Consider the following 20,178-nt stretch of genomic DNA (forward strand, 5'->3'; position numbering starts at 1 on the left):
TTTCACTTATCAGTGATAATAATAATAATAATAATCTGTATTTAAAAGCCAACTAAAGCCATATACAAAAATACATACTAAAGAAAAATTACACTTCATTTGACATCCTTCCCATCAATACAAAATTTCCTACTGCCACAATATAACGGGGAGTCCTAGACCTCATTAACTCACAAAGCAGCCTATCATCCCCCTCCTGGATAATTAATCCCCTTAAATGAGATAGTTGCTTACACCGGAGGAGGAAATGGCCCAACCCATAATCATTTTCCCCACATCTCAAGCAACTACACCCGGCCTCCGGACCTTCCCTCTTTTTCCTTGCAACCTTAGTATAAATTGGCAGACAATTTGCTCGAATCTGAATCCAAATCCTCAAATACTTAATGGGCAATCCCAGCTTGAAATAAAACTCCTGGCCAAAATTCTCTTATACTTCTCTATACAAAGTAAGACTCGGAGATTTGTCCACAGCTGCTTGCCATAGTTGCACTTCTTGGTCTTCAAGACTTGAACTAAATTCCTTGAAGAACTTTTCATGATCCTCTGGCCCTTTTCCCTTCTCCCACGAACTTGAAAATCCATTCTCATCTAATATCCTCTTGATTTGTGCTGTCCATGATGTTTTGTTACACTGAAGGAGAAGATCTTCATATGCTGCTCGGGCAAGTCTAGTCTGGGGAAGTTCTAGAAGTCTTAACCAAAATTTTAAGATTTGGGTTTATCTTTTCAATTTCAGATGAAACATACCAAGATCACCTTTTAATACTAACGCATGTGCTTTAGTCTGAAGGCAAACAAATGGTTTATAATATTGAAGTTGAAGAATTTCTATCTGCTTTGCTAGCTAATACCCCCATGTTTCTGATTCGTAGTATAGGATAGGTATAATTTTAGTATTAAATATATATTTGTGGAGGCGTAGTTCACTTATTTCTGCTGTTAGTGTGCTTCTGTATATACCAAATAATGCATTTGGTATATATCTGGGATTGGTATGTTTTGATAGGCGTCTTTGGGCTGAAAAACCTCTTCCTAGCTAATTTATCTATTACGGGTTGCCTCCCTGTAGTAGCATAAAATTTGTAGGCATGAATTTATCCTGAGTCAGAGGTAAGAGGCTTGAGATTGTCTGAACAGTATTTCGACTCTGGTTTATAGAAGAGCATCGCAAAGTGCTGAAAACAATGTTGTGACCAAGATGTGCCCAGAATTGCACGGATACCCCTTTCATGGAGGTCCCAGAGGCTTCTTGATGTCCGGTTCTCAGCTACCTTAAGCACTTCGGTGTAGACTTGAGAAGATATGTGATCCCCGTCCTGCACTAGTATCCGGGATCATTGCTTTTCCTGAGGCGAAAATAATTTCAATGATTTAAAGAACATGAAAATTGGAACTTGGAATGTTATGACATTAAAAAATGACTATCGTATCGACATTTTGGCTGATAAATTAAGACGATTCGAATTGGATCTATTAGGAATTTCAGAAACTCATATCCCAGGGGTAGGAAGCATGAAAATAGGTGATATAGAATTTGTTTACTCAGGCAGGAAGGATGGGTTACATAGACAAGGAATAGGGCTCATGATGAATAAGGAAGCTGCTAAGTCTTGTTTAGGCTGGGAAGGTATTAATAATAGAACACTAATTGCTCATTTTATGACTAGAAAGTTCAAGGTATCAGTTATAGTTGTATACGCCCCTGTAGAACCGACTGATGGAGATACTAGTGACTCAGATGAATTTTACTTACAGTTACAGGAGCAAATAGACAAGGTCCCAGGTAGAAATATGATGTTATTGATGGGAGATTTTAACGCCCAGGTTGGTAGAAATAAGGATAGATGGTATCCCAGCCTAGGTAAATTTGGTGTTGAAAAAGAAAACAATATTGGATACAGACTTTTGGAATTTTGTAGGTATAACAATCTAGTTATAACCAAAACAATATTTGGTCATAAAATGGCTCATAAGTTAATATGGTATTCACGTGATGGTAAGACAAAAAACGTTATTGGTTATTTCAATGTAAACCGAAGATTCGCAGGATCAATACAAGATACTAGGTTACACAGAAATGTCGCTATTGATATTAAAAGTTAAGATCACCGTCTAGTAGTGGCTAGGGTTAATTTAAAACTGAAATATCGGAAGGGTAGTTACCTCCCGGGAAGTTATGATGTTAGTAGACTCCAGGATGAGAATTTGAGAGAAACTTTCCAGGAACAGTTGAATACTAAACTTGAGAGTTTAAAATTTGATAATGTGGAAGATGGTTGGAATAATTTTAGAAAAATAATTTGTGAAGTTGCTGAAGGTGTATTAGGGAAGAAAGCTAGCACTGAAGCTAAGAATATTAGTGAAAAAGCTTTAAGTTTAATAGAAAGGAGAAAGGACTTGTACAAGAATTATCTGAGTGATAGATCACATGAAAACAAAAGAAATGTAAAGAAAGTGGAGAAAGCATTGAAATATGAACTAGGGAGGTGTGAAGTGGAGGCCATGGATAAAATTGCCGAGGATTTAGAAGATGCAGCTAAACGGCATAATAGTAAAATATTGTACTGGCATGTTAACAAATTGAGAGGTAGTAGTCAATCCGGACTTGTCCCAGTTAAAGATAGGAATGGGGTGGCAATTAGCGATAAGGCAAAGCTAAAGCGAGATGGGCCGAACATTTTGAGAATTTGCTTAACCAAGATAGAGTTGCAGGAAAAAATACAGAGGAAAATGAAAAAGTTTGTGATACCTTGGATGTGAAGGAAGATTTGTTTTGTGAGGAGGAATTAGAAACAGTATTAAAAGGATTAAAGAATAATAAGGCACCAGGTGCTGATAGGGTAGTAAATGAGTTTGTTAAATATGGTGGCTCTGAGGTTAGAAATAAGGTATTGAAGATTATGAATATGATTTTTGAAAAAGGGGAAGTACCTAACGATTTTAGGAAAACCTTAATTAAGCCACTTTATAAGAAAGGTGATAAAAGTGAGTGTGTTAATTATCAAGGCATTAGTCTGGTCTCTGTAGGTAGCAAATTGCTTAGTAATATGATACTTTTTAGACTGAGAGATGCCGTAGACAAAGTTTTAAGAGAAGAGCAGTGCGGTTTTAGAAAAGGTAGAGGATGTGTTGACCAAATTTTCACTCTTAGGTTAATAATTGAGAAGTGCCTAAGTTTTCAAACACCTTTGGTCCTTAGTTTTACAGATTATGAGCAAGCGTTCGATTCTGTTGAATAGAAGGGCTTTAGTAAAGGTTTTATCCTTCTATAGTATACCAGACAAATACATTAAAGTGATCAGTGTTATATATGAGAATAACACTGCTGCCGTTAAGGTAGGAAATGAGATTAGCAGCTAGTTTTGCATTAAATAAGGAGTTAAGCAAGGTTATGTTCTATCCCCATTTATATGGATCATTTTGAAGGACTTTGTCTGAAGGAGCACAGGAAAGGCTAAGAGAGACCACGGAATAAAATGGGGAGGAAAAAGTCTCCTGGACTTAGATTATGCTGATGATTTAAGCATCCTAGGTGAAAGTGTGAGCAAAATGAATGAAGTTTTAGAGGTATTGCGAGTCCAGGGGGCTAGAATAGGTTTGAAAATTCATGTTAAGAAGACTAAGTCACTAAGGCTAGAAATAAGTGAAGATGAAAAAGTGACGTTGGGTTATGAAAAGATTGATCAGGTGGGCAGTTTCACTTACCTTGGTAGTATTATTAGTAAAGATGGTGGGAGCAGTGAAGATGTTAAAAATAGACTAGCCAAGGCTCAGGGTGTTTTTTCACAGTTAAAAAAAGTCTGGAAGAATAGGAAGATAAGTCTACAAACCAAGATTAGAATATTAGAAGCTACAGTGATGACATTTGTCAAATACGGCTTTGAAGCATGAGCGCTCCAAAAAGCGAATGAAAATTTGCTAGATGTTTTCCAGAGAAATAGCTTAAGGATTGTTCTGAGTACCCGGCTGACTGACCATATTTCAAACAATAGAATATACGAAAAATATGGTTCAATACCACTCTCTACGTCTATCATGAAAGAAAGGTTGAGGTGGTTAGGGAATGTTGTACGGATGAAGGATGCCAGATTGCTAAAGATTGTTCTTTCCGGCCAACCGTCTAGGGCTAAATGGAAAGCAGGTCGTCCTCGTTTGGGGTGGGAGGACGTCATAAAGAAAGATTTAAAGGAAAAAGGAACTTCGTGGGCGGGTGTAAAAAGGGAGGCTTTGAATAGATTGGGGTGGAGGAGGAGCGTGCGTAGCTGTGTTGGCCTCAGGCGGCTTTATGCTGCGATGAGTTGTTAGTAGTAGTAGTAGTAAATAATGCATTTCTTCCTTTCTGTGCCATTGTTGTAATATGACTCGTCCATTTTCCATGATATGTGAGAGCTGAATTCATACGCTCTTTGTTAGAGAAAAGTATCTGAAGTTGTTTGTTCAACTTTCATTTGTTGATTCGACTTTCTGTTTTCGGGAACAAGAGGGTTTCTAGTAGGAAAAAAAACTGAAGCTGAATTGCAGTTGAAAAAAAGAAAGTTACACCTTTTACACAATCTGATTAGTCAAGAAAATTCAGAATCCATCATAGCCAGAGAGATACTAGCATTCCAGAACTTATGGATAAAAATCAAGATGTTTCCAATAAAATGTAAAAAAAAAATGTGAAAACTAGTTGCAATTTCTTTCTGGCAAGAATATATTAATGTATCTTATGTTGCATCAGATATTGATGGTACGCGCATCTAACTAGAGCAAGCTGTCTTAATTTCTAATTCATGTGAAATTCAGATACATTCTCATGAAACCCAATCGGCCAGTTTATCATTTCTTCACCCAGACCCTACTTAATATAAGTTTTTTTTGCTTTATCAATAAGTAAAAAAAAGTACTTTAGTAGTAGCCGGAGCATAGCATATATTAAATACATGACCTAACCTAGGTACCTTTTTTGCCCCTTCAACCCCCATCCCAAATCTTTATTTTAACATCCATTATTCTACAGACACCTTTGTTGAATCACTATATATTGGAGACTAACCGGTTATTATCCTATCTAATCATGCGGTTCTTCTCGCTTGCTAAAGTACCAATAAAAAGTAAAGGATACGGCACTAGACCCTTAAAGTCCAAATCAGCGCTACTGATCTCCGTTTCAAAGCCCTTCAGACAGCCATTCTGTGCTTTCGCACACCCTTTCTGCTTACCTTCCCCAGATTTCTCCAGATACCCATTTAGAACTGGGTCGACACTGGCTGAGCTTATAGTCACACCGATGACCCCTGTGCTAAACCAAATAACTTGTCACACCAGGAATCGAACCCCCACACTTCGGACAAAGGATTTCAAATCTAGTGCACCAGTCACTCGACTAGGACTATCACTAAGAGTTGATTTACAAAGCGTCTCCGCTGAATGATTTCAGGTAATTGACGATTTAGTTCTAAAGGCAGATTACTTGATGATAGTTCAGTCAAGCCTTGGTCATTCTCGTATGTTTTCAGAATTTTTGCAAAATGGGAGCATTCATCAACATCCAGACAAAAAAGACTTAAGAATGGACTAAAACATGTATTTTGACAAAATTCTCCACCTATTTTTCCAACGAGCTCACTAAATTCTAAAAGGTCTATACCAACAACTTCTTTCGCTATAACATAGCCTTCCTGAATATCCAGGCCAAGAAAACTTGCTATCCAACTGATAAAACCACTTCGATACCACATTTGAGGATTGTCAATCACTTTTTAAGGAATTCAAGAACCAATTGTTGTTTATTTGTAACTAATTAATTCTTACGGAAACTGACTTAAAAAGGCACTCATGATAAAGCTTATGCAAATTAGACAACTCGATAAATGGGTCACTAAGCTCATTTGGGATAACTTTAAAAAAAGAATTTCGTTAATCATAAAGCACATCACTTTGCCAGATTTGAGGCATTGATAAACTTGAAAATGAGAATAGGCGTTTTTCCTTCTTCTACATTAGGGTGGTTTTTGAAACCAATTTTGCAGAACGCTAATAAGGGAAAACATTATACACAATATCGCGGGACGTCACAGAGGGGGGGGGCATTTGCCCCCCCAATAAATTTTTTTTAAATTAATTCATGCTCGTTTTTAACATAAGTAAAACGAGTAAAATATGGGTCCATTACACATCCTAACAAGTTCCACATTAATATTTTTCCGAATATAGTCTTTGAAACCTTATCAACAGCTAAAAAGGTGAGCCTAGTTAATGGCAAAATTAAAAAATGTTCTATGCTTCCTGTCTCGCCTCATGTGCTCGGGTCAATTTTTCCCTGATATTTAAGGTGCTTTTACTTCCTAAAATCTATCAGTTCAAGAGTAGATTATCTTGTTCTAAAACTTTTAAAAGCTGAAATGAATACACCCTCTAAATCTACAAGTGAATATAATTTCCCGAATGAAAAAGAAAATAAAACTTAGTGATTTTTATAATGATATTCGTAATCGGTTGTAGTTTGGTCATGGAACTTGGTAGAGGGGGATCCGCTCCAGGAATTATTTAATTGTTTTAATTTTTATTTCCAGTATTTAATTGAAAATTTAATATAGCTCCAAATTCTCTTGTTTCTAACTGAAATGCTTAATAAGCGCTGATAACGTCCAATTCCTTGCGTTTTAGATTCACATACTTACCCATATGTGTAGAACTAGCTCAATATATGGTACTATGCTATCTTCTTGCTATTTTTGCTTTTAAAATTTCTTTTAACCAGCTCCGAAAAGACACAAATGTGCTAAGAATTATGATTGAAATTAGTACTGTTTCGCAAAACGCCAGCGCTGCTTGTGGGATATTTATCTCTGCATCAGCATGCTGCACGAAATATCTGCTGAGAATAGAATAAAATGAATTTAAAAAAATATCTGTATTTTCTCACAATTTAGAAATTTATGGGCATGTGTAAGCGTTACGTTTTCTTTTTCTTTTAATTTAAAAAAAAACTTTTTCCCCAAAACAAGTTTTTCAAAGAAAAGTAAAGAGCTCCATTAAGCCAAGAACGAAAAAAAGTAAAGTCAAATAATCTCCCAAGCGTAAAACTACCACAAATCACTATCAATAAATAAATGAAATTCAAAACGAACAGAAATTAGAATAAATAGTCGAGTCAAAGTCAAAACGAGCAAAAATTAACATGAGTAGGGCTGATAGCCCCCAGAGCACAAGACACAGACCAGAGCACAATTTGCACTTTATTGAAAAAAATGACCGCGGATTGTCCGTTTAATATACATATACTAATATTTATTCCTTAAAGTTTTGATAATTTTTTATTTGTGAAAGTAAGAAAAGTGAAAACATTTCAAACGTATTTTGTTTTCAGTTAAGCGCTATTTGTGTTCTGGTCTTGAGAAAACATGGGGGTTATGAGCCCCACTAATGTTAATTTTTGCCCGTTCCGAGTTTGAATCGGCTATTCATTCTAATTTCTGTTTGTTTTGAGTTTCAATTATTTATTGATAGTGATTTGTGGTAGTTTTACGCTTGGACGATTACTTGACTTCATTTCTGCTCATTTTTGGCTTAATGGAGCTCTTTTTTTTCTTTGAAAAACTTGTTTTGTGGAAAGTTTCTTTAAAATTAATATCTGTTGGTTTTTTGACTGACATAGTCACTTTAATGAAAAAAAGATAATATTTTATATATTTTCAATTTCGTCTTCTATGAGAATCCATGGTATGGGTCGCTATTTGTATGTTGGAGAAGCTTTTTAAACATTTTTTAATCCTGACATAAATAGTATTTGTTTAATTTAATTTTATGGCTTCTGAAATTGACATGAAAAATAAACTTTATATCATTCCCAAAAGATGCCATCTATGAGTAGTAAGTTATATAAAGCCGCGACCGGTACAAGAAACGGGACAAGATAATAGTGTATACAATATGAAAGGTACATGAAAAAATACATGGAAAACCCACGCCTTTGACACTATACTTACACGTGAACATTTTAAAAAGCTGGCAAGGTTTTTGTTATTGATAAGAATTGCACAAGAATGTATCGTTTGACGTAGACATTTTTTAGGAACCAATCACAGACAGAGTTTGTTATTAAAAAATTGGATGCTACAATGAGAACTGTTTGATTGACATTTGCAAAAAGGGGTAAGGGATTTGCGGATTGGAGTGTAACTCGAGAGTAGTTTGTTATTTAAAAATTGGATGCTACAATCAGAATTATTTGATTGACATTTGCAAAATGGGGTAAGGGATTTGCGAATTGGATTGTATGAAGGTGGAAAAAAAGAAAAAAAGGGTTAAACTGATTATCAGTTAAGGTAACCCCTCGGGGTTGTTAACTCAGGTAATTTGTTATAAATTTGAAACAAAATCAATCTATGAAAATGGCTACCGATGATAGAATGACATTGTGAGTTGACCTAGCTTTACCTCTCCGATGTGTTCTGTATAATACACAAGTTGTGTTTGAACAGTGTTGTCAGTGTACAATAGGGACCAACGTTATAGTATACTAAAAAGTTGTTACTAAGAGAGATGTAGATGGCAAGAAAATAATTTTAATAAAGAAATTCAGAACAAACCTTAGAAATCCTTGCAAATCAAGCTGTAAGGTGTATGTGAGTACGAACCATCAAGGATCATAAGCACCAATGACCCTAACCGGCAGAGACATCACCCCCCCCCCAAAGGTCCCCTATCCCCAAACTCGAAGGGTGCCCCCTCCCCTCCAACTTTTTGCCCCCCCCCCCCATTTTTTTCTTATTTTTTTTTCTTTTTTTTGGCAATTGACATTTTTTATGATAAGAAGTATCATTCATTACGATCGTAGCATTCAAATGTGAGACTTAAGTCCATTTTTGGATTGAAAAATAAACTATTTCTGTAAAATCTGAGTTAATACGGGTTTTTGACCGTAAACTCTAGTTTCTTGTAAGAAAATTATGGAAAATACAATTCTCTGGTTCATATGTGAATCTTAAGTCCAATTTTGGATCGAAAAATAAAACTATTTCCATAAAATCAGAGCTAATGAATGTTTTTGATCGTAAAATCTAGTTTTTTGTAAGAAAATTATGGAAAATACAATTTTCTGGTTCAAATGTGAAACTTAAGTCCATTTATGGATCGAAAAATAGAACTATTTCCGTAAAATCTGAGCTAATTAGGGTTTTTGACCGTAAACTCTAGTTTTTTGTAAGAAAAAAATCTGAGTTAATACGGGTTTTTGACCGTAAACTCTAGTTTTTTGTAAGAAAATTATGGAAAATTCAATTCTCTGGTTCAAATGTGAAATTTAAGTCCATTTATGGATCGAAAAATAAAACTATTTCCGTAATATCTGAGCTATATAGGGTTTTTGACCGTAAACTATAGTTTTTGTTAAGAAAATTGTGGAAAACACAATTCTCTGATTCAAATATGAAACTTAACAACATTTTTTATTCGAAAAATAATACTATAACCGTAAAATCTGAGCTAATATGGGTTTTTGATCGTAAACTCTAGTTTCTCGTAAGAAAATTATGGAGAAAACAGTTCTCTGATTCAAATGTGAAACTTAAGTCCATTTATCGGATCGAACAATAAAACTATTTCCGTAAAATCTGAGCTAATAATGGTTTTTGACCGTAAACTCTAGTTTTTTGTAAGAAAATTATGGAAAATGCAATTCCCTGGCTCAAATGTGAAACTTAAGCCCAATTTATGGATCGAAAAATAAAACTATTTCCGTAAAATCTGAGCTAAATAGGCTTTTTGATCGTAAAAACTAGTTTTTTGTAAGAAAATTATGGAAAATACAATTCTCTGGTTCAAGTGTGAAACTTAAGTCCTTTTCTGAATCAAAAAATAAAATTATTTCCGTAAAATCTGCGTTATCAAGGGTTTTTGACCGTAAACTCTAGTTTTTTGTACGAAAATTATGGAAAATACAATTCGTTGGCTCATAGGTGAAACTTAAATCCATTTTTCGTTAAGACTCAGAGTGTAGAAATTCGTTATCAACATCCTATGTCAGATACATCAAATAAAATTGACAAAATCTAAATTTCAGAATCAATAAATTCATTATCAATATCCTTTGTCGGATAAAATTGACAAAATCTAAGTATCAGAGTGAATATTTTTTTTACAACATCCTTTGCCAGATACATCGAATAAAATCGATAAAATATAAGTGTCAGAGTGAATAAATTTTTCTATCAGCATCCTTTGTAAGATACATCAAATAAAATTGACAAAATCTAAATTTCAGAACGAATAAATACTTTAACAACATCCTTTATCGGATATGTCGCATAAAATTGACAAAATCTAAGTATCAGAGTGAATATTTTTTTTAACAACATCCTTTGCTAGATACATCGAATAAAATTGATAAAATATAAGTGTCAGAGTGAATAAATTTTTCTATCAACATCCAATGTCAGATACATAAAATAAAATTGACAAAATCTAAATTTCAGAATGAATAAATGCTTCAACAACATCCTTTATCGGATATGTCGGATAAAACTGACAAAATCTAAGTATCAGAGTGACAAAAATTTTTTATCAGCATCCTTTTCTCGGATACATAGGATAAAATTGACAGAATCTAAGTGTCGGTGTGAATAAATTTTTTTATCAACATCCTTTGTCAGATACATCAAATAAAATTGACAAAATCTAAATTTCAGAATGAATAAATTCATTATCAACATCCTTTGTCGGATATGTCGGATAAAATTGACAAAATCTAAGTATCAGAACGAATAAATACTTTAACAACATCCTTTATCAGATATGTCGGATAAAATTGACGAAATATAAGTATCAGAGTGAATATTTTTTTTAACAACATCCTTTGCCAGATACATCGAATAAAATTGATAAAATATAAGTTTCAGAGTGAATAAATTTTTCTATCAACATCCTTTGTCAGATACACCAAATAAAATTGACAAAATCCAAATTTCAGAATGAATAAATTTATTATCAACATCCTTAGTCGGATATGTCGGATTAAATTGACAAAATCTAAGCATCAGAGTGAATATTTTTTTTTTACAACATCCTTTGCCAGATACATCGAATAAAATTGATAAAATATAAGTGTCAGAGTGAATAAATTTTTATATCAACATCCTTTGTCAGATACATCAATTAAAATTGACAAAATCTAAATTTCAGAATGAATAAATGCTTCAACAACATCCTTTATCAGATGTGTCGGATAAAATTGACAAAATCTAAGTATCAGAGTGACTAAAATTTTTATCAACATCTTTTTCTCGGATAAACAGGATAAAATTGAAAGAATCTCAGTGACAGTATGTATAATTTTTTTTTATCAACAACCTTTGTCAGATGCATCAAATAAAATGGAAAAAATATAAAGTTCAAAATGAATAAATTCATTATAAACAACCTTTATATTATATGTCGGATAGAATGGACAAATATAAGTATCAGAGTGACTAAATTCTATATCAACATCCTTTTCTAGAATACATAGGATAAAATTGACAGAATCTAAGTGTCGGTGTGTTAATTTAGAATTTAATCACTCTGATAGTTAATTTAGACGAGGTTAGGTGCGCGCACGTAACCTCGTCTAAATTAACCATAAAAAATCAAATAAAGCTATGTCGACTTTGCATGTCTCTCTCACTATGTATGCGCCGTCGCGGTGTAAACTCCATGTCTTTCTTGTCAATTTTATCCGATATAGCCGACAAATGATGTTGATAATGCATTTAAAGGATGTTGATAAAGCATTTATTCACTCTGATACTTAGATTTTGTCAATTTTATCCCATGTATTCGAGAAAATGATATTGATATGGAATTTAATCAATCGGATACTTAGATTTTATCAATTTTATCCTACATATCCGACAAAGGATGTTGACAATGAATTTATTCACTCTGACACTTGGATTTTGTCAATTTTATCTGAAGTAACTGGCAAAGGATGTTGATAAAAAAAATATTCACTCTAACACTTAGATTTTGTCAATTTTAATCTATGTATCTGAGAAAAGGATGTTAATGTAGAATTTAATCACTCTGATAGTTAGATTTTGTCAATTTTATTTGACAAATCCGATCAAGGATGTTGTTAAAGCATTTATTCATTCTGATATTTAGATTTTGTCAATTTCTATTCGATGTATCTGACAAAGGATGTGGATAACAAAAATTTATTCACTCTGACACTTAGATTCTGTCAATTTTATTCGATGTATCTGGCAAAGGATGTTGTTAAAAAAAATTATTAACTCTGATACTTATATTTTGTCAATTTTATCCGAAATATCCGACAAAGGATGTTGATAATGAATTTATTCATTATGAAATTTAGATTTTGTCAAGTTTATCCGATGTATCTGCCAATGGATGTTGATAAAAAAAAATTTATTCACTCTAACACTTAGAATTTGTCAATTTTATCCTATGTATCCGAGAAAAGGATGTTGATATAGAATTTAGTCACTATGATACTTAATTTTGTCAATTTTATCCGACATAACCGATAAAGGATGTTGTTAAAGTATTTCTTCATTCTGAAATGTAGATTTCGTCAATTTTATTTGATGTATCTGACAAAAGGATGTTGTTAAAGTATTTCTTCATTCCGAAATTTAGATTTCGTCAATTTTATTTGATATATCTGACAAAGGGATGTGGATAAAAAAATATTTATTCACTCTGACACTTATAGTTTATCAATTTTATCCGACATATCCAACAAAGGATGTTGATAATGAATTTATTCGTTCTGAAATTTAGATTTTGTCAATTTTATTTGATGTATCTGACAAAGGATTTTGATAAAAAAAAATTATTCACACTGACGCTTAGATTCTGTCAATTTTATCCTATGTATCCAAGAAAAGGATGTTGAAATAGAATGTAATCACTCTGATACTTAGATTTTGTCATTTTATCCGACATATCCGATAAAGGATGTTGTTAAAGCATTTATTCATTCTGAAATTTAGATTTTGTAAATTTTATTTGATGTATCTGACAATGGATGTTGATAAAAAAAAAGATTCACTCTGACACTTATATTTTATCAATTTTATCCGACATATCTTACAAAGGATGTTGATAATGAATTTATTCATTCTGAACTTTAGATTTTGTCCATTTTATTTGATGTATCTGACAAAGGATGTTGATAAAAAAAATTTATTCACACTGACACTTAGATTCTGTCAATTTTATCCTATGTATTCGAGAAAAGGATGTTGATATAGAATTTAGTCACTCTGATACTTGGATTTTGTCAATTTTATCCGATATATCCGACAAAGGATGTTGATAATGAATTTATTCATTCTGAAATTTAGATTTTGTCAATTTTATTTGATGTATCTGAAAAAGGGTGTATATAAAAAAAATTTATTCACAGTAACAATTAGATTCCGTTCAAGTATACCATTTGTGTTTAAGAAAAAAATGCTAATAAAAATTTTAGAAACCCTCTTACTTAGTTTTTTTCTGCTTTATCCAACATATTTAGTAAAGTATTCTTATAGACCATTTAATCGTCCTTAGAGTTATATTTTGTAAATTTTATTTGAGGTATCCGAATCATAGTGTTGATAGAAAAATTTTGTACATTTGACACTTATATTTTATCCACTCCATTTGATGCATCTTGATAACGATGCTGTAAAAAAAATATTCAATATGATAGTTGGATTTTGCTAATTTTATCAGACATATCCGACAAAGGATGTTGTTAAAGCATTTATTCGTTCTGATACTTAGATTTTGCCAATTTTATCCGACATATCCGACAAAGGATGTTGATAATGAATTTATTCATTCTGAAATTTAGATTTTGTCAATTTTATTTGATGTATCTGACAAAGGATGTTGATAAAAAAAAATTATTCACACCGACACTTAGATTTTGTCAATTTTATCCGACATATCCGATAAAGGATATTGTTAAAGTATTTATTCGTTCTGAAATTTAGATTTTGTCAATTTTATTTGATGTATCTGACAAAGGATGTTGATAGAAAATTTATTCACTCTGACACTTATATTTTATCAATTTTATTCGATGTATCTGGCAAAGGATGTTGTAAACAAAAAATTATTCACTCTGATACTTAGATTTTGTCAATTTTATCCGACATATCAGGCAAAGGATGTTGATAATAAATTTATTCATTCTGAAATTTAGATTTTGTCAATTTTATTTGATGTATCTGACCTAGGATGTTGATAACGAATTTATTCACTCTGAGACTTAACAAAAATTGATTTAAGTTTCATCTATGAGCCAACGAATTGTATTTTCCATAATTTTCTTACAAAAACTAGAGTTTACAGTCAAAAACCCTTATTAACTCAGATTTTACGGAAATAGTTTTATTTTTCGATCCAAAAAAGGACTTAAGTTTCACATTTGAACCAGAGAATTGTATTTTGCGTAATTTTCTTACAAAAAACTAGAGTTTACGGTCAAAAATCCTATTTAGCCCAGATTTTACGGAAATAGTTTTATTTTTCGATCCAAAAATGGACTTAAGTTTCACATTTGAACCATAGAATTGTATTTTCCATAATTTTCTTACAAAAAAATATAGTTTACGGTCAAAAACCCTAATTAGCTCAGATTTTACGGAAATAGTTTTATTTTTCGATCCATAAATGGACTTAAGTTTCACATTTGAAAGCTACGATCGTAATGAATGATAATTGTTATCAGAAAAAATGTCAATTGCAAAAAAAAAAGAAAAAAATTCAAGAAAAAAAATGGGTGGAGGGGGCCAAAAAGTTGGAGGGGCGGGAGAACCCTTGAGTTTGGGGATAGGGGACCTTTGGGGGGTTGATGTCTCTGCCGGTTAGGGTCATTGGTGCTTATGATCCTTGATGGTTCGTACTCACATACACCTTACTACTTGATTTGCAAGGATTTCTAAGGTTTGTTCTGAATTTCTTTATTAAAATTATTTTCTTGCCATCTACATCTCTCTTAGTAACAACTTTTTAGTATACTATAACGTTGGAGCCTATTTTAAACTAACAACACTGTTCAAACACAACTTGTGTATTATACAGAACACATTGGAGAGGTAAAGCTAGGTCAACTCACAATGTCATTCTATCATCATTAACCATTTTCATAGATTGATGTTGTCTCAAATTTATATCAAATTACCTGAGTTAACAACCCCGAGGGGTTACCTTAACTGATAATCAGTTTAACCCTTTTTTTTCTTTTTATTCCACCTTCATACAATCCAATTCGCAAATCCCTTACCCCATTTTGCAAATGTCAATAAAAAAATTCTGATTGTAGCATCCAATTATTAAATAACAAACTACTCTCGAGTTACACTCCAATCCGCAAATCCCTTACCCCTTTTTGCAAATGTCAATCAAACAGTTCTCATTGTAGCATCCAATTTTTTAATAACAAACTCTGTCTCTGATTGGCTCCTAAAAAATGTCAACGTCAAACGATACATTCTTGTGCAATTCTTATCAATAACAAAAACCTTGCCAGCTTTTTAAAATGTTCACGTGTAAGTAGCGTCAAAGACGTGGGTTTTCCATGTATTTTTTCATGTATCGTTCATATTGTATACACTATTATCTTGTCCCGTTTCTTGTACCGGTCGCGGCTTTATATAGCTTACTACTTCTATGCTCTTTGACAACCTGGATACACCTACACTCTTTTTATCTATTTAAACTGTAAGAGCAGAGTAATAATAGTAGTAGCCCCAAAAATTTCAAATCAATACCCCGAGTCGTTCTCGCTATATTGCTGAAGTGTCTTATTGGCAACCATAAAAACAAAGCCTTTCGATTTATTTTAAAGCAATGTTTAGTTTTTAAAGCATAATGGACCAATTGCATAATTGTGGGGGTTTGAACGCCTAATATCCCTGTAGACATAGTTGCTAGACCGTTCTGTTATGCTGACAAAATGGATGTCGCAAAGTTTTGACTGGATGCCTCAAGAAACTGAATGGACTTGAGAGAAGGGCTGCTTGCCCTCTAATCTCTTGTTACTTTTAAATAGGGCACGAGAACTTTTAATTTTGTATTGAATCAGCTCCTTTAAAAGTTTCAATAATATGTCTAGCTATTATAGAGTGGTGCTGCCTATGATATTACTTATATGCCCTTTTAAAAACCTGCATGCATACAGTTTTTTCCTTTAATTGAAACTCCTAAACGCTCCCTAAGAGTTTCATCTTTATAACTTTAGCGTCATTAGTTGCATTAATTGTAGTGGTAGTATTGAAAGCATACATATAGTGCCTTCTGGCTAGTTCAAAATCCCCCATGACTTACCCTTAAAGGTCTAAATTAATAATGTAAGTTGCAAGACCGTATTCAGGGGGGGGGGGGGGTTTACCCGGTTTGAGCCCCCCCCCCCAAAAAAAAAAATTCTTGACCGAGTCAAAAATTAGTCTAAAAAATACCTGTAAAGACAAAACCTTACCAGAAAAAAAATATGCTCCTACACTAAATCCTATTGCATTTTGTGGGTACACGGTTCTGATCAGCTTACGCAATTAGGTAACCGTAGGTAACCCCATGTTCACCTGACCTTGCGCAATAAATTAGGGTTAATATGCACTATTATCCTATTGTATTTTGTGGCATACAAAAATCCTATTGCAATTTTGTGGGTAAACGGTGTTGATCAGCTTACGCAATTAGGTAACCCCATGTTCGCCTTATTATGCAAGGTCAGACCTTGCATAGTAAATTAGGATTAATGGGGGCTCAAGGTAAATTAGGATTTAAATTAGGTAAATTACGTCAGACCTTGCATAGTAAATAAGGATTAATGGGGGCTCGAGATAAATGTTATAAGAGAGTGCAAGATTGTCAGTTCAGTTCAATTTCGGACTTGGATAAGAGAAGAGCGAATTTCAATTTGAAGAGGAAGTGTGACATTACGTCATTTTTCCGTGCCCAAGCAGACCAGGGATGTTTCTGACAGTGGCGTTAGCGGGACGTCTGCGGAGTTTCATCTACACCTGTGGATCTGAAGGGCACTGGAGCCATCGTTGAAGCTTCTGAATTACGCACACTGGAACCAACCACGACGCACCTGCACCAACCCAGTCTCTGTCGTTGTTTGCAAATGAAATCGGTCGTTTTGTCAATAAATCATCCAGTCTCGATGCAAATTCTAAACTTCGTTTACTGAAGAGCCCTTGGACTCCAGATATGTCCTATATTTTTCCAGCATCCGAAAAACAGAAGCTGAAGTTTCAGTTAACTTGGGTCGCTCGTTTCAGTTGGTTGTCCTACTCTCCGTCTGAGGACGCTGCTTTTTGCAGATTTTGCGTTGTGTTCTCGTCAGAGACAGCTGGCAAAGGCTGCCACCAGCGCTTGGGGAATTTAGTCACCAAACAATTCAGGAACTGGAAGGATGCAATAGAGTGGTTCCCAGCTCACCAACAAGCAGAGTTTCATAGAAACTGCACCGTATCGGCCGAAAACTTAATTTTGTCTCTGAGAAAAGGCAGGACAATATCGTGCACCAACTAGACGGGGCGAGGAAAGCGCATGTTCAAGAAAATCGCCAGAAGTTGCGACCAATAGTTGAGACGGTGATATTTTGTGGGCGGCAACAGCTTGCCCTTCGTAACACCAACGATTCCGACCCCATTTCGGTCTCGGATCCAGAACCTTCTCAAAATGATGGCAACTTCCGAGCACTACTGCGGCTGAGGGCGAGACACGATGACGATGTTCTGAAGAACCATCTTCTTTCTGCGGCCGGAAATGCCACATCTTTCTCCCATCATTTAGAATGGTATTATCGCCGCATCCAGGGAGCTTCTTCAGCAGTCTATTGTGGAAAGAGTAAACGCAAGTCCATCCTTTTCGGTGCTTGCCGATGAAACGGCGGACGTTTCAAATACCGAGCAGCTGTCTGTTTGCATCCGCTACACTTCAGGGATATGACGGTGCAGCAGCTATGAGTGGGCATCTTAGGGGTGTCCAGGCTGGTATACGTGAAAAGTATCCGAAGGCCCTTTAGGTCCATTGTAGTGCGCACAGTCTCAACTTGGTAATCTCTTCTGTATGCTCTATTCTGGCGTTTAAGCATCTCTTCGGTGTCTTGTCACAAGTCTGCAGTTTTTACCATACTTCCCCACTCAGGATACAGAATTTAAAAGAGAAGATCAACGAAATACTACCGGATTCGAGGAAACATACCTTAACCGGACTCAGCGAAACAAGATGGGTGGAGCGCCACGATTCAGTCGTGCGTTTTCTTGATCTGTACCGACCAATCCTGGAGTATGCATGCAGACACCCCAGACCTTCTCAACCACTATAGAACCTCGCTCTTTATTCCATTCCTGGACCACTTCACTTCTGAGCTGAAACACCGATTTGTGCTTCACCAGAAACTGCTGTCAAATCTCAGCGTCCTTTCTACTGCCAAAATTGTTTCTGTCGATTTGAAGGCATTAAACCTGGAGTCATTGGTTGAATTGTATGGCGATATTCTTCCCGAGCCAGGCTGTCTGAAGCAAGAAATTGAGCTATGGCGTATCAAGTGGGAGAATGTTCCGGTATCCGTGAGGCCTACTTGTGCTGTGTCTTCGCTTCAGGCATGCGACGCCACCTTTTTTCCAAATGTTTTTCTTCTTCTGGCTGTGCGACGTTACCTGTTAGCACTGCTACTCCGGAAAGAAGTTTCTCAACGCTCAGAAGGCTCAAAACCTGGCTGAGAAATTCAACAGGAGGACACCGATTGAGTGGCTTAGCCCTCCTTGCAGTCCATAGTGACGTTGACATCTACCCTGACAAGGTCATCCGACATTTTTGCAGGGAAGAAAAATCGTAGCCTGGATTTCGTTTTATAGATATTCGCCCTTACGTTTAGTTAAAAAAAAAAATATATATAGACTACTTCTACTATTTGGCTTCTTTTTGCGTTAACTGTTTTTACTGTCTCAAAAAAAAAAAAAAAAATAGCTTGTAGTACTTAACTGTGTGTAAATACTTGTCTTGAAAAAAAATGCCTAGGAAAATATAATAGGACAATATTGAACCTCCCTTGGTGCTAGGGTTGTGTATAGTTAAGTTTGTATTATAATGCAAATATAACGTGCTGTTGTTTGTTATCCGTGAAAGTGCAATTTTTTTTTTTTTTGAAGTCTATTTTCTTTCCTCTTTGTTTTCTGTTGTATTCAGTATTTACCAAATGAGTGATAATAGTAATAAGAAGAAATTAGCAAATCCCAGAGTGAAATAATATTAGTCTCTTAGAGTCTGAATAAGACATCAGCATCAAGTAGTTTTCAAGATCAAAAGGTTTAAGTATTACAATGGAAATCATGAAATTAGACTGGTTATCATTGCAATTTGTGCTGTAATAATTAGATGCAATGGTAATAAATTACAGCACTTTGAATGTGCTAAAAGATAATAATATCTTTCTTATAATGTCAATTATTTAGTCTTATATCAACCTGAGGAGAAAGGAGGCAAATGCACGGCAGCCTAGGTCTCAAAGTAATTTTTCATTATTATTTTCTCTTTTCCTTACTGGGGATAGTTTCCCCTCTGTCCCTCCCCCCTGCTGGCATCTTTATACCCTGTAAAGTTTATAAAAAAAAAAAATACTGCCTGAGACAAATAACATGTATTTTTCTTTTCTGAACCCAGTCTGAAGATGCTCATGCAGTCAAATACAGCATCTGACAGTTCAGTACCAGGTTAAGCCAACACAGAGAAACAGTGTAAAAGCGCTGCTTTTTGGAGAAAAAAGGGATTATCAGAGCAAAAAGAAGTTTTTATAGGAAAAACAGTGTTTTAACTAAATTTTTCACATACTGTTTTCTGTAAATTAATTTAAAAAAACTTTTTCCACAAAATAAGTTTTTCAAAGAAAAGTAAAGAACTCCATTAAACAAAAATAAAATAATCTACGAAGAGTGAAACTACCACAAATCAGCATCGATAAATAAATGAAACCCAAAACGAACAGAAATTACAATAAATAACCGAGTCAAACTCAAAACGAGCAGAAATTAACATAAGTTGGGCTCAGAATCCCTATGCCTTCCCAAGGCCAGAACATAATTTGCACTTTACTGAAAAAAAAATATAAATGATGCTGAATGATGCAAAAGTAAGCCTAGTGGACGCGTCTAATGGTGCTCGAGGATGTTAGACAAAGTCCAC

At 34.4% G+C, this 20,178-nt stretch overlaps 2 protein-coding genes across 2 annotated transcripts in view; one reads left to right on the forward strand and one right to left on the reverse strand.

Annotated features, from left to right (window-relative positions):
* The window catches only part of Pngl (N-glycanase Pngl), a 492,631-nt gene that overhangs the window by 6,428 nt on the left and 466,025 nt on the right, over positions 1–20,178 (forward strand). The gene's annotated exons all lie outside the window — the stretch shown is intronic.
* LOC148946269 (uncharacterized) overlaps positions 6,675–20,178 on the reverse strand; it is a 37,483-nt gene continuing 23,979 nt past the window's right edge. The window contains exon 3 of the mRNA XM_089097990.1: positions 6,675–6,865. Within this exon, the coding sequence (XP_088954116.1) occupies positions 6,831–6,865 (35 nt within the window). The 3' untranslated portion in view covers positions 6,675–6,830. The remainder of the gene's footprint in view (positions 6,866–20,178) is intronic.

This window comes from Artemia sp. Qi Xiang Cuo, chromosome 12 (assembly GCF_049724085.1).
Source record: "Artemia sp. Qi Xiang Cuo chromosome 12, ASM4972408v1, whole genome shotgun sequence".
Lineage (NCBI taxonomy): Eukaryota > Metazoa > Arthropoda > Branchiopoda > Anostraca > Artemiidae > Artemia > Artemia sp. Qi Xiang Cuo.